Here is a 14,853-nt window from a genome sequence, read left to right as displayed (position 1 = left end):
AAAACCACAAACACTGTATATAAGGGGCCAGGCCTCAAACGTAAGTTAGAGCACCTCAGAACGATACCTTCTGTCCGTTTCGTTGTGTTCTCCTCCGGAGAGAATAAAAACCTTGTTTCCTGCCTTCCAGTCTCCAGCGCCTGCCTCTTCATTGATTAATTAACTAGAGGGTCACAGAGGCCATACCGCCGGGCAAATATCGATTGTCCCCGACCCGACCCAGGTTTTTACAATTGGCGTCCCAAGCGTGGGGCCCATCAGCGACTCGTGGATCCAGTGGGAGAGGTCCCGACGACAGAGTGAACGACTGCAACGATCGGGAGAGCTCTTGCCCAATAGACCCTCGTCTGGCAGCCGATCATCCGAACTTCACTAGTTCCGAACAGACCTCTCTCGAGTGATCTACGGTCCTGACTGGGAACCATCAGGAGTGCCGTGAGAAATACGAGAAAAAGAGGACGATCGGGCGCTGGATTCGGAAGACAAGAAACTGTCCATACGGTCCGGGTAAGGTCGTGTTACCACGACAAGTTGCGAAAAATTGCTTGATTGCTTGTTTGTTTAAAAATACTAGTATTGCTCTTTTTATTTGTTTGGAGATTCACTGTCTGCAAACGGAGAAACAACGGGCTCTCTCTTTGCAAGCAGTGGAGGATAGGTAGGGCAGCAACCGTGCTTATTTTTTCTCCCCCACGCAATAATTACTTGAAACTGAACTGTTGTTCGCAAAACTATTGTTTCCTGGAGATTCCCTGTCTGCAAACAGGGAAGAGACCACCCTTTTTGCAGATAGTGAAAAGGGTAGGTAACGCAGATCTTTGCGGACCTACTCATTCTCCCCATTGTTATTTATTGGTCGTTTGGTTATTATCATTTTTTTTTGATCCATGAGGTATTCACTGCCTGCAAACAACGTCGAATAGAAATATTCTGTACGGTCTTTGCACCTAGTGATAAGATAGGCAGTGCTGACTTTTTAGTCCCTCGTTACGAGCCGTCATGTCTGTCTTCTCCCCACTGATAAATAGCCTGTTTAGCCCGGACCGCGTATTAGAGGTGGACCATATAGCTCCACTAGAAGGCACCCCTAATAAGGACATGTTCATAAACTATGGATTAGTCACCATAGCCTATAATAAATTGTGGCACAGGTATACCGAAGAGAGTCAAGACAAACAGTGGCCACTGACAGGATCCTTTGACCTTGATAAAATAGAAACGTTAGAAATAGCCCTTCGAAATAATAAGACAACGCCAATTATGCTCGACAGTCTCGGTATGTGGCGCAGAGAAGCTACGAAACGACAGAGAAAAGACGAGGACAAACCAAGTAGAGAAATATACCGACAGGACAACCCCAGGACACCGCTACCCACAACTTATCCCCCGACACTGTGCAAAAGACGACTAGACTTAGGGCCAGACCAATGCGCTTTCTGTAGGTATGTCGGACACTGGAAAGCCCAATGCCCGACTCTACTGAGCGTGAGTAAAGGCAAAGGGCCGACAGGAACGACAGACCGGCAGTACGGGAAAAAGCGCGAGACAAAGAAGAACCCGACTTACATAGACAGACCAGACAGAACCACCACGTTTGATTATGCCCGATGGCACAGATTTCGCCAGGAAAATCTCAGCGGCATGCTCAAGTTCTCCTAGGTCGGGCAATGTCAAGACAGGAACCCAGCCTCGTTTCAAATTCACAGACGGAAAGAGATAATTATGACCAATAACTGTTTTATATTCGTCTTGGGTCTTTGTATGTCGTACTTGTACTGTCCCCCGTCTGAGTTTGTGTGTATGTAATGTACAAATCTGCGTCATCCCTCTACACGTGTTTCCGTGTTACTCAACCTCTGTTAGCAGAAACTTAGCATAAAAGCAACCTTGAAAGAAAGAAATGGTAAAACAAAATCCGTAGACCATTAATGAACTTGAACTTTTAATTTAGCACAACAAACAAGGAATAATAACGGTAAAACTGTAGAAAAATGAAAGTCAAACAGAACATTCGCCCCCCCCCCATTCTGGAACCTTCCAAAGTTGGGCAGGGTTACGGCTACGCCCAACCAACGGCAACCCATATAAGGCGGGCCCGGCCGCCAACTCTTGGTCAGGAAATCTTAACGTATGGGGGAGCCGGAGGAGAGGCAGGAGCCAGCAGCCCGGGCTGTTGTAGGTAGTCCCGCCACATGTCCAGAGGAGAACGAGGCACCTTTTTTTTCCTTTTCTCTTCCGTAACAGCCGCAGCAGCTCTGGACGGCGGGATGTCCTGCACGTACCTCCACAACAATTTGTCCAAGTTGGGCTGGGAGGGAGAGGCGACGCGGACGAGCCTCTCCCACCTCCACCGGTAGGAGGTTTCCCAGCCCCCGGCCCGACGCCGAACACCCCCAGTCAGGCGATGGTGCCCATACTTCCACAGCACCGAACACACCATGGTGGCACCCCAGTACTTGCGCAGCACCGAACGTGCAATGGTGGCCATACTCCCACAGCACCGAGCACAGGACTTGGGGAACACCGGATGTGGAGAAACCTTCATGCGGGGCGATGAAAAGGAGCGGCATGGAGTGCACCGGGAGAAGGAGACGATGCGAACCAGTCTCCCTCGCCCCCCAGGTGGGGGCATCACAGCTGCACCCCAGCCGAACGTCCCGCTTTCACAAAACAGGGACCTCTTCCTTTCACTCCGAAGGGTCTCTTCCACTCTTGCAAACTCGACGAGAGTGGCCCCGGTAGGGCCTCAAAATGGCGTCTGGGTCCGCTGGAAGACGGGCCCCGGCCACTAGAGTAACTTTGACCAGCCATATAACTCGGACATTTGCCCCCTGGAGCACGAACCCCCATCTCCGACAGCATCTCCGCAGCCTTGAAGATCCTACAAAGGTCCCCGACGGAACCTTCGGCCTTTGCAGGTTTCCGGTAAGGGACGGCTGCCTTGATCGCCAACGAAACAAACATGACATTGCCACTCCTTCTGTTAGCATGAATTCTAGAACTGCCGAAAAGGACTCTGGTCCAAACTGCCAGTAATGGGAAACATTTCCCCTGATGCTGCTTCCGGACTGAGCCGGCCCCGCCCAAAATGGCGCTGGTATCAATCGGAACTTACAAACGCCTCGTGGTGTTCCTTCGCACTAATATAAACTTGATGTTCTGAGATTTTATATGATCCTTTGTACACTTGGCTAGAAAAGACAAGGAGAACTCACTCGACGAACAGTATGAAAGGATCCCCGTTACAAATGTTGATTACAAATGTACAATGTATTATATTTTTATAATTGATGTAAACCTCATTTACGACGCACACGTACGGTATGCATATAGGAAATCTGATTACAACTATTGTGATTATGCTTCTAAATTATGAAAATAAATGCCCCCGAACCCCCAGCCAATTAATAGACGTTTTAGTTTCTTACAAATGAAATGAGTAAAACTTTCCGATGTTTTTTGCTGCAAGCGACACCCCCCCACTGTAAGCACTTTAGCCGTTACCACGACCGGCCAAATACGACCGCACCCTCATAATCCACATGCTGAAATAATTTTACAAAATAAAGTTTTTGAAACTATGGACGGGTATTGCATGCTTTATTTTAAAAAAAATGTGGGATCGGTGGGAAAGTTCTTTTCTGTGCACCCTACTCTGCTCTCTCTTTAAGGTTAAAAGAAGATGGTTGCCCAGCCCCGGAGGACGGATCGGATCGACAACACGACACTCCGCCTTCAAAGTACGCGACTGACCCATGAACTCTCGCGTAGAGGAAGACCTTGACTTCCAAGGATGGGTAAAACGAACGGTGTAAATGAGGGAATGTAAAAGGAGGGTGAAATGAAATAATATAAATGTTATAAAGTACCACGTCCCAAAGTATCAGGGACCCAAGAACCGAAGAACCTTAGAACGCCACAGCGTTGAAAGAGGTTTAAGGATCCCGATAGTGAGATACATCCTTTGACTAGATACCTCGCACTAAGCACCTCTGGTTTCCTTTTTACGTTTCCCCGCACACGACCTATATGGACACACTACCCCCCCTCGACTCCAGAAACCATATCCCCGGGGACCCTGCCCCAAGGAGGAAAGACGAGTAAGAGGTAAGTAAAGGACTTATGAATCCATGTATTTGAATGCGCGCGAATGCTGTCTCCCCCACCCCCCTTTTTTCCTCCCTCTGCAGGTTACATCAGAGATTACAGCCGAGGTGTGGCGAAGATCTGAAGCCTCGCCATGTCTAATACACGAAGCGGACTGGCGCCGCAAGGTGGTGTCTAAGCACGCCTGCAAACTACTCACGTATCGAACAAACCCGAAAGAAATTAGCACAACCTGATAAAAAGTGATCACCCTTAAACCAGACCAGACGAATGAACCCATGTCACGTATGATGCGAAACTATGAGGGAATGTGTGTGTGTGACTGAGGCGTTGACCCAACTGGTCGAAGGACCGAGAATGCGAGAAGTGCGACAAAATGGTACCTCCTTTCTTCTTTCCCTTTTTTCTCAAAGCACGTCCCCTCTACCCTGTCTAATGCTCAAACTGCATGATTACAAGATTCTAACGCAGACCCGTGAATGCCTTTTACTGTGTAATGCACTAAATAGCCTTTCTTGAATACACTGCCACCCTCTCTGTTGCACGTGTACTATTTAGTCTGCTGTTGCTCTCTCTCTCTCTCTCTCTCTCTCTCTCTCTCTCTCTCTCTCTCTCCCTCTCTCTCTCTCTCTCTCTCTCTCTCTCTCTCTCTCCCTCTATTTTTGCACTCCCACTCTTCCGAGTGATTAGCCCCGAAACTGGCAGACTGCCACCCCTAGCACACCACCTAATTGGCTTCAAATACCGTCAGTATTTGCACAAAAACTTGTCTTTAATACAATCACCCTGAGGCCGCGTCGTTACCTCTCCTTTTCCGCTAGAAGTCAATGAACCAAGGTTGGGCCGTAAGGGAAAGGACAGGTAAGACGACAGAAGTTCCCTAATCTGACCCGAAAATAAGGGAACTACATGTCAACGGCTCCTATAGTATAAAACAAGGACCTCAGAATACGCGACCCTCCCCTCCCCGAATCGTCGCAATACCCAAACCGAAAGAATGATCACCCCTGTTACCTCCCCTGTATCAGCCGCCCAAAACTGGAATTATGAAACTACCCCCCCATTTCCGGTTGTGAGAGATGGGTCGATTTGTGCCCTTACCACAAGTTTCCTATGTCCCTGGTTGTTTCCCATAAAACCCCTGTCCTTCCTAATTAAGTAATCAGGCTATAAAAGGTTACGTAGGACCCAGAATGATGTTTTACAAGGTTAACAGACTAGTCCAAGGTAAAGAAATCATCAAAATGAACCCCGTAGTAGTTGAAAAGCAGGATGCATCAATAGAAAGGAAATGTTCAGCCATGTTCGTCTCTCAGCAAAATACCTGTGTAGTAACTAATTGTAAAGGAAAGTCATAGTAAATCCAACAAACCCGTCACCGGTCATTCATATGCCAGTTGTAAACACTAACATAACGGGCATTTTTCATTCTTTGCCTGGAGCTGGGAGAGAAATAGACTTTTTGATTATCTTCATCTGCAAATTCACTAAAGACTGTCTTTTCAAACTTGTTTAAGGGTACTACCGTTGGAGGAGAGAAGGACCGGATGTGGGAGCACGAGGCCTGACTGCAGACTATGGAACACCTGCGACATTAGCCAAGGCGAGACCACGACAGAAAAGAGCTGCAGGACGAGGCACTGTTTTCGACAACATGAGAAGAAAGGGTCGACCTGATGCCCCTGCTCGATGTCCAGTGTCTGTCGACAAGTCCCCGCTCTCTGAATTCGGTCACACGCCCGCCTATTTGAAGTCTCTCGTTCCCCTAGTTTGTTCCTACTTTGGCCTTGCTCCATCCCCCTTTTCCTCTGACCTACCCTATGGACTGTTTTGTACGCTCTTCTTCCATTTGAACTTTCTGACAATCACCTCAAAGGACACAGGGCGAAAAGGACCTTTCCGACCAGAAACGCGAGGAAAGGGTCGTGCCCTGCAACGCAGAACTTAGAACAGAGCTGGACTCGTAGCTCCACCGCCGGTGCTCAACAGCGCCAACGAAAGGCAACAAAGAATGAACATTTGACATCCCCAATCGCCGTTTCTGCTAGACCTCATTTCTCTCCCAGCCGCCATTGTATTGATCATGCTCCAATCCGAACCTGATATATATGTAATAACCTGCCAGTATGAACTATACTTGCTGCTCATTTTTGTATTGCATTCCTATGACTTTCCTGCTAAACAAATTGATCAAAGTTTATCAAATAGGCCCACCTCCTAAAAACTAGAAACGTTAAAATGTACAACTCTTTTCATCTGGGGTTCCTACCGTTTTCTTTCTCATGACCGAGTAGAAAATGAACCAGCAAGATGTCTTGAATATGTTAAAGGGAGGACTGTTGAAAATTAGTACGTTCTGGTGAACATTATCTGCGCCATCTTGCCTCTTCCCCTGATGCCACACTTTTGTCGTGCGCGCCCGCCATTTTTTTAAGATGCCCCGATCAGAACGAACCCTTTTGCATGCCGCTGGCCCCTGACATAGCCCTTCGCCTTCACTAAGCCTGCACGCTGACCACCCCCCTGCTTGCACCTGCCTTGAGTCATAAACCCCTCTTCGGCGCTGCTCTGCCCCAGGCCCCCATCCTGTTCCCAGCGCGACACCTCCCTGCTTCCCTTTCATGATCTCCGGCCCTTAGATGCAAACCCCCTTTTCCCCGTGTGCCCGTTTTGTCTTCCCCGTTCCCAGGCCGACACCCCGCTCTGCCGATACCATTCCTTGCCCCTCCCCGTACAATAGAAAGCGTCCCCCATCAAAGGATCCCCGGGTTGATCAAAGCCCCCACTCCATGAGACCCGATCAAACCCCCCACATTCCGTGAATCAGCGGAATATCCAGCTGCGTGATACTCATCACCTGTTATGACTAGGGTGGGGATTTCAACTGTAAATGTGTGTGGGAACGGGCCCCAAAGGGGGATTCCGGGAATGTCTTTCCGTATATCAAAGCTTTGTCACATGTATGTAAACTATAATAAAAACCACAAACACTGTATATAAGGGGCCAGGCCTCAAACGTAAGTTAGAGCACCTCAGAACGATACCTTCTGTCCGTTTCGTTGTGTTCTCCTCCGGAGAGAATAAAAACCTTGTTTCCTGCCTTCCAGTCTCCAGCGCCTGCCTCTTCATTGATTAATTAACTAGAGGGTCACAGAGGCCATACCGCCGGGCAAATATCGATTGTCCCCGACCCAGGTTTTTACACCCCTTCGTGGAATTCAGCTGAAATTTATTGTACTTACGCCCACCCCTAGTTGTAATGACACACTGTCAGTGTACGGCAGGATGAACTAGGTACTTATCTCCAGATTTGTTTACCCAGACCGTTTTATGACTTTTCATTACATTGGTAGTTTGAAAAAAATCTAAAAATTAAATATAAAAATGAACAAACTAATCTAATATATTGTTACCATGTTAACACATTGATATATTTCACCATTAAAAGATGGCGGCTAACTGCAAAGATGATAAGATCTTCACAAGGGTAGTCCTTTTTAAGCCTCGCCTGGCGTTGGAGTGCGCATGCGCTCCTCGCCCTGCGAGGGCTATAGTAAACACTCTAAGAAGGGGAACTTTAATCCACGCCCCTGTGTCTCGACCGTTTCAAATTGGCTTAGGTCGTGATTAATGTTTTTTTCCGTGCTTTTGGTTTGCTGGTTGTCACTTTTGTTGACGTCCTTGCAGTTTTGTGATGCCGCCCATCGTTTTTCACTCAACCCAGATGCAAATACAAGCGGATGAATGAAAACAGAGGGCGAGTGTTTTTTTAGGTCTCGCCTAGTGTTGGAGCGTACGAGAGCTATAGTAAACACTACGAAAGAAGGGGACTTTTCCGAATCACTCGCGTCCTGATTTATGTTTTATTCTGGCTTTCGATTGGCTGGAAATCATTTTTGTTACTGCTCTTGCATTTTTTCTTGCCTGCCCATCGAGTCAAGCCCACGCCATCTTTCTTTCGTCACGCTGCCTTCCCGCAGCATTCGCATGCGGCAGTCGTCTGTGATTGGTTGGCGACTAGCAGATAACCACTGTGATAGGTGGACCTTGTCAACCAATCACAGAGACGACTGCAGCATGTGAATGCGGCGTGAAGGCAGCCGGATCTTGTTTACATTACAAATGTTTGTTGTTACCGCCCTTGCTCTTTTTTGAGCCCGCCCATCGGGACAAACGCACGCCATCTTTGTTTCGTCGTGCTGCCTTCACGCCGCATTCGCATGCAGCAGTCGTCTGTGATTTGTTGGCGAATAGCAGATAACCACTGTGATTGGTGGACCTTGTCAATCACAAAGACGATTGCCGCATGTGAATGCAGCGTGAAGGCAGCGTGTCGCGCACGCACCATTCGCGGTTAGTTTCCCTGCCCGGTCACTCCTGATTGCTCTCCTTTACTTCCTCGTCCCCTCCTTTCTTTCTCAGCCCCTATCAGTTCCTTTACACTTTCTTTCTTCAGTCACTCCTCGTTCTTCCTTCTCCCTCCTTTCTTCTTCAGCCCCCCTCTTCCCTCTTTTGTTCCTTTACTTTCCATTGCTTCCTCGGACAGCCCCTCGCCCCCCGCCCCACTCTCCGGCTGCTAGCAGAGCCGGTGACCGCTGTCACCCACAGGACACAGCTTCATTAAGCCTCATTAAGATGTCATTCTCTGCGCTCCCGCCACTCCCCCGCTCTAATTAAACCTGCTGGCTCTGCCTCACACAGGATAGCTTCATATCGATCCAGGCCTGCCTTCTGCACAGGCCTCTGTGCCTTCCTGGCCTGGGGACCGTGCCCTGTGCGGTTGAGAGAAGCCCAACCCTCAAAGAGCAGCAATGGCTGCAGTGCCCTCCCACCTCCAGCGATGCCCTCCCACCTCACTCCCACAAAGGGCCCTTTCGCACTCCTGCCGCACGCATTGCCCTGCCACCTCCCTCCCACCTCCAGCGATGCTCGCAGTGCCCATACATCGCCCAGTAGCACTACATCAAGGTAGGCTTAAGGTGAGGAGGTTCAAGAGAGCCGGGGCACAGGCTGTGGAAAAGGGCATCCTACTGATTTAGGAGCTGGGGTCCTGCCTTTTACAAATACTAGTATAACCAGTGCTTAAACCCATACGGGCGTGTAGCCTACACTTGCTAGTGTAACTGGCCACATACCAGGCACGGAGCGTGATTTAAGAAACACTTTACCATGCTGCACCCAATATGTGCTCCTTCGCCTTGTGCGGACAGCAGACACAGGTGTAGGGTTTTACTACGTTCAAAGCTTTACCTCTACCCCAGTGGCATGGAGCATTGGTTTTTAGAAGGGCGCCACCTTGTGGCTCGTTGTTTGATCGCACTGTTACTCATTTTTGTGTCTATTCCAATGAATTGATTTGAAATTAATTTGCATAGCGCTTACTGCCACTGACGATGCATCGAAGCGCTGTTTTTCGACCCTGGTTTTTAGTTAGAGCATAATGTGTACCCTAATATAGCGCACTTTACGATTTTTCTTAACATGGCTTCTGACAATAGGTTTGGCATGCTACTAGTTCTGCTGCAGCCCTACCAGCATTTCGGAGGCCCTGGCTGTCAACACTTCCTATTCGGCTTGTTACTAACCATGTACCAGCCCCACTGGCCTTTCAGCAACACGGGTGATGTAGGGGCCTATCCGCGATGCTGCAGATGCTTTAGATGCTGTTGGAATGGAAAAGGTTGGCTCTGAAACAGGCACCTTGCCCTGGGTTTCTCATAGCATGTCTCAGATGCTTTTTAACATCCCTGGCTTAAGCCCACATGACAATCATGCATGTGCACTTAAGCCCCACTGTAACATGTAATGTGACCCAGAGGTCTGGAGGGGCTCCCTATATGCACACCCTTTTACTGGGCATGGGTGTCAACAGCTCTCTGGGATGTGGAGGCTGGCAGTGGTTGCAGCACCAGATCACAGACACAAGACTGGCCCTCCCATCTCTCGCCTCCCAGGGAGAGCTTTTGTATGATGCACACTTTGGTATTATAAAACAAGCATTTGCAATGCAATAGGTCTCGCATTTGGAAGAGTTTAACCTATTGGCATTGTAAATGACAATGCCTTTTATTTAAGTTTTAAAAACTAACACGTAAATAAAAGGCATTGCCATTTACAATACCAATAGCTCCAAAACTCGCAGTTGCGAGACCTATTGCATTGTAAATGCTTGTTCTATTTAAAATGGCACTCAAGCACTACGCCTGTACACCACTTTTCGATCGTACAAGGGATTTTACCCAGGACCTGATGCTTTTTGATTCTAAAATATAAGTAGACGGGACCACGAATCCCATTTTCCTTTGGTTAGAACCTAAGCTGTCATGGGAGACAATTATGCTGTACCGATGAGTGCGTCAGTGCTCCTGCACAGCCAACTCAGACTCATGACATATATGCCCAAGTCTGTTCGTTTTTTCATTTTCAAATAATTTGTATTTATTTATTTATTAAGCACTGCATTCATCCCGAGGGACATCAAGGCGCTGGTAGCGAGTATCCTGGGTCGGCTGCGGGAGTGGGAATTAGTATTTGGGGAACAGGTGAGTCTTTCATTTTTTTCGGAACAGCACGTAATTGGAAGTGAGCCGAAGGTCCAGAGGTAGCTCGTTCCACTTCCACTTCCAATCCTGTTGTAACATATGTAATCCGACTCTCCATAATAATGTTAGAGTTTACTACCGGGCCCCGGTTTTTCATAATTACACAATATTATCGTAACTCGTTTTGATTGGTTAAATTTAACCATTGTAATTTCAATTGAATTGTCCCATGTATTTGAATTCAGGTTCTTATTGATCATGTTTAACAACTTCAATATGGTCCATCTCATTTGGGAATTAGACATAATGCTGCCTCTGGTTCCATATATGTATTGAACCACTCAAACTCCAGATAGAGGTAACTGAGATACGAATCAGATTTTCATAGATTAACAATAGACATGCCGCCCTTCAGCAATTTTATATATAGTGAATGCTCCACTTTCTTGTTTCTATTGTTTAGATATCTGTATTTGCTTGATTTGCTTGATGTAAAACATTTTGTCAAATGCTAGGCTACATGACAAAGCCCTTTCAGATTCTAAAAGGTATTTGTTACAATCACGGCAAATTTCATTCTTTATACTTTTCTACATATAAAATAATGTTTAGAAACTAATGACACAACTTTACACCGTAACAGCAATCTCGCTCAGTTTCCCTTTACCTTAGAGGTTTAACACAGCTGCACCTCATCTACATATTTACGGATAGTTTCCGTGGAAAGGAGCAGAGCCGATTCGGTGGGGTAAGATGCCCGAAAACCAGATTGAGTGGGATGAAGTAAGCTATGTTTACTAATGTGGGCTGTCAGCTGGATGTTGACCACCTTCTCTACGATTTTAGCAAAGTACGGTAGCAGAGAGATAGGGTGTACATTCTCCAATTGGCTTGTGCTAACATTCAGTTTCTTTTCATTTTTTAATGGACCGTTCCTGAAATAAAAGAGAGCTCAAGGAGGAGTCTAATGTAGGGCTCAAGAATCTCCATGCTCCCTCTTAGCACCTTGGGGGTAGTGGATCTTAGGCGAGCCTGACTTGATACTTAGGGCTACCTTATTAAGATTGTCACATGAAGGGACGATGAATTCACCGAGACGTTCTGCCGCCACTATGTTAGACGTCCCATCATCATCCAAGCACCCATTGCGTGCGGAATCCGGGAAGGTAGAATAAATCTTCCCCACCTTCTCCGCAAAGAAGTCGGCCACCAGATTGCAAGAATCCACTGAGTCGATGTTAGGAGCTGTGGTTCTTGCTAGGGAAGATATCTCTTTAAAAACGGTAAAGAGTTCCTTAGTCGTGTTCTCCGCTGTCCTGATCCTATCTTTATAATATGCGGCCCGAGCCTTCCTAAAAAGAGAGTGATAGTTTTTTAGACTAACTTTATATTCACTCTTAATAAGAGCTGAAAAGTTTCTTCTCCAGATTCTTTTAAGGCGTTTACTGGCTGACTTGGCTATTCTAAGTTCATCACTGAACAAGGGAGCAGATTTTAATTGCATACCCGACGATTTCAAGGACCATGGAGCATTACTGTCTAATGCCTCCACGATACGCTTGTCCAGTGTGTCACAGGCAGAGTCGATGTCTGTGAAGACAGGTAGCCCACCCTGAGATAGGGCCCAATTAAAATTGGCTTGTGAAAATCTAGCCCACTTCCTTTGCTTTTTCTTGGTTCTCTGTTTTTTCCGGTAAGTGAGATAGAGGCATCCAGGCCCTGAAAAAGATCAGAAAATGGTCAGACCATGGGACTGGAAGCGGGGGCTTCATTTCTAAGGCACCCCAGTTGGCAAAGATCGGGTCTAATAGATGGCCCAATTGATGAGTGGGGAGCTCTGATTTAAGTGTCAATTGTAGATCCGCCAATTCCTGACAGATCTCTTGTGCCCCAACGTTAGACAATTCATCAAAAAGGCAAACTTAGGGCAAGACTGGCGAAAGAAAGCATTCACTTGGTGAATGTCTCCATTAGTTTAGACTCTCTGTCAGGAGGGGTGGTAGGGAAGGCTAGGGTTGAGGAGACTCATGGATGCCTGAGCAACCAAGCTCTCCGTGAGCAGGCCTATGCTGCCTTGCCACTTACCAATTCACTTGGGGGCAAAATCTTGTCTTGGCGAGGTGCCCACAAGTTAAGGCCTCGTTGAATGGGAGCAGAAGTTCTTGGCTGCTTTGTCCAGGGTCGAGGACCTTGGTGAGGACAATTGGTTTAACTTCTGCTGTGGACAGAGTAAGTTCTAAAGCCTCTGCTACTCTCCTGATCACCGTGACAAAGGATGTGAATTTGTCTGTTGCCATAGTCGGGCTAAGGGAGGCCAGACCAATGTCTGGAGAGGTGTACTGGACTCTTAGAAGTCATCAAATATATTGCTTTCATCATAACAGGCATTATATCCAGTGTCATCATTATATGGGCTATATGTTTCTGGATCCAAATAGGTGAAATGGCATGGTTTTTAGGACCTTTGTTTTGGAGGAGGATGGGTCTTAGATTCTGATAACAGTATTGGCTCAGTTTCCAGCCTTAGTGACATTTGTGATGGTGTTGAGATTTGGGCTGGTGGCTTCTGTTGCGGTGTATAACGCAGCATCAGATATTGCTCCGGGGCTGGTTTCGGCAGAGCAGACCTTAAAGAAGGTGTCGGCCCTGGGTCGAGGTCTAGTAGTACAGTCCGTGCTGGGGACGGATCAGCCAGTGGTAACCTGACTGAAGTATTCCCTCTGCTGACATCTATATCAGGCCCAGAGTCATGCTTGGAGCCAAGGCAGCAGAGAAAACTTTGTGCGAGTCAGTCACTGACATCTGTTGATCACAGTGTCAACACATCTTAAAATCTGTTGTTTCAGGGGAGACATGTCGGTACACTAAGAAGAAATTTTGGGAAACAAAGTCAATCAAAGAGACAGAATTTGATGAGCCCTGGATCCACATCAGAAGAAATGGAAAGAAAGGAACTGATAATAGTGCGCAAAGCTGGAGGGTCCCGACATTGCATCTAGGCAGGATGGTTCAGATGTGGAGCTGCAAGTCTCCACCTACCAATGTGCAGGGGAATTGCTTAGAAGGTTTCCAGATCCAATCTGGTAACTGGGGAAATTGACAATATGAGGAATCTGCAGTTAGAAGTCTCTATCAGAAATACTGATTCTAGCCATTGTAGATCACTCGTTATATTGTTGAAAGAGATGTCAATGTAAGAATGCTTGCTGGAAACGGTGTCCTTTTCATTATGCATCTGGAGTTTTGTAAATCAGCAGAGAGGAGTACTGATGAAGGAAAAAATGTGCATGCTTAAATAAATCTATATCTTCATGAACAAACTTAACAGGTGTAATGCTACCAATGCAGACTGCACACTGGGTCCACCATACAGAAGGACAAGGGTACTGAAGCAAAAATAGAAGTTAAAATTGAAGTAAATACATAATGTTCTATGTTCACGACAAGGTACATGACTTCCTTACGTATGTGTTACAATGTGTTACAATTAAAACCAAAAACAATACATTTTATGAATAAAATCGGTGTCTATATTTAAGGTACAATTTTAGGGTTCTTCACTACACAATAATACAACATATACTGTTTTCTCTGGCTGACTACTTCATGTCACAAACATATTTTTTAGTCTCCATTAAGATTGTGTATTTGGTTTTCATTTGTTTTACATAAGTAATTTGTCTTTCAATTTTTCTAATTGTTCAGGAAAACACATTTCAACAGAGCAGCAGATACAGTGACAATGGAGTCCAGGGGTGTGAGTGGCCCACTTCATCCCAATTTGAATGCTGTTTGTTACTACACAATAAAGTGATGAGGAGGCCAATTTCTATTCATGCATTAGGCCATTGGTCTTTCCTATGTGTTTGAAAGTATTATATTTCAGGTTTTTAAAAATCCACTGAATATACAGATCTTAATTCAGTTCCCAAAAAACTTATATTACCTGATTTGTATTTTGCAAAGTTTGCTGCTGACTAAGTTGAGTTCCAAGATGCCCAGTGTTAAGACCTCCTTGAATATGGTTGGTTTGAATGGTTTGGTGGTTTTGCACATTTGTTGGTGTAAGCTGTTGATTATGAGATGAACTTCCAGAAGAGAGCTGCATAGAACCAAAGTTTAATCCAGTGGTTGGCTGCTGTAAAAACATCTTTAAGAAAATCAGCGAATTATTTCAAGTAGTAAGAACATACAATAACAAAGT

General features: G+C 46.4%; 1 protein-coding gene across 4 annotated transcripts in view; it reads right to left on the bottom strand.

Moving 5' to 3' along the window:
• The window catches only part of CLOCK (clock circadian regulator), a 1,757,788-nt gene that overhangs the window by 180,099 nt on the left and 1,562,836 nt on the right, over nucleotides 1-14,853 (bottom strand). For all 4 annotated transcript variants that reach the window (XM_078678181.1, XM_078678183.1, XM_078678184.1 and 1 more), the window contains one exon: nucleotides 14,596-14,799. In XM_078678181.1, coding sequence (XP_078534307.1) covers nucleotides 14,596-14,799 — 204 coding nt within the window. The remainder of the gene's footprint in view (nucleotides 1-14,595; nucleotides 14,800-14,853) is intronic.

The sequence above is a fragment of the Lissotriton helveticus genome, chromosome 2_2 (genome assembly GCF_964261635.1).
Source record: "Lissotriton helveticus chromosome 2_2, aLisHel1.1, whole genome shotgun sequence".
Lineage (NCBI taxonomy): Eukaryota > Metazoa > Chordata > Amphibia > Caudata > Salamandridae > Lissotriton > Lissotriton helveticus.
This window is presented reverse-complemented; position numbering and strand designations above follow the sequence as displayed.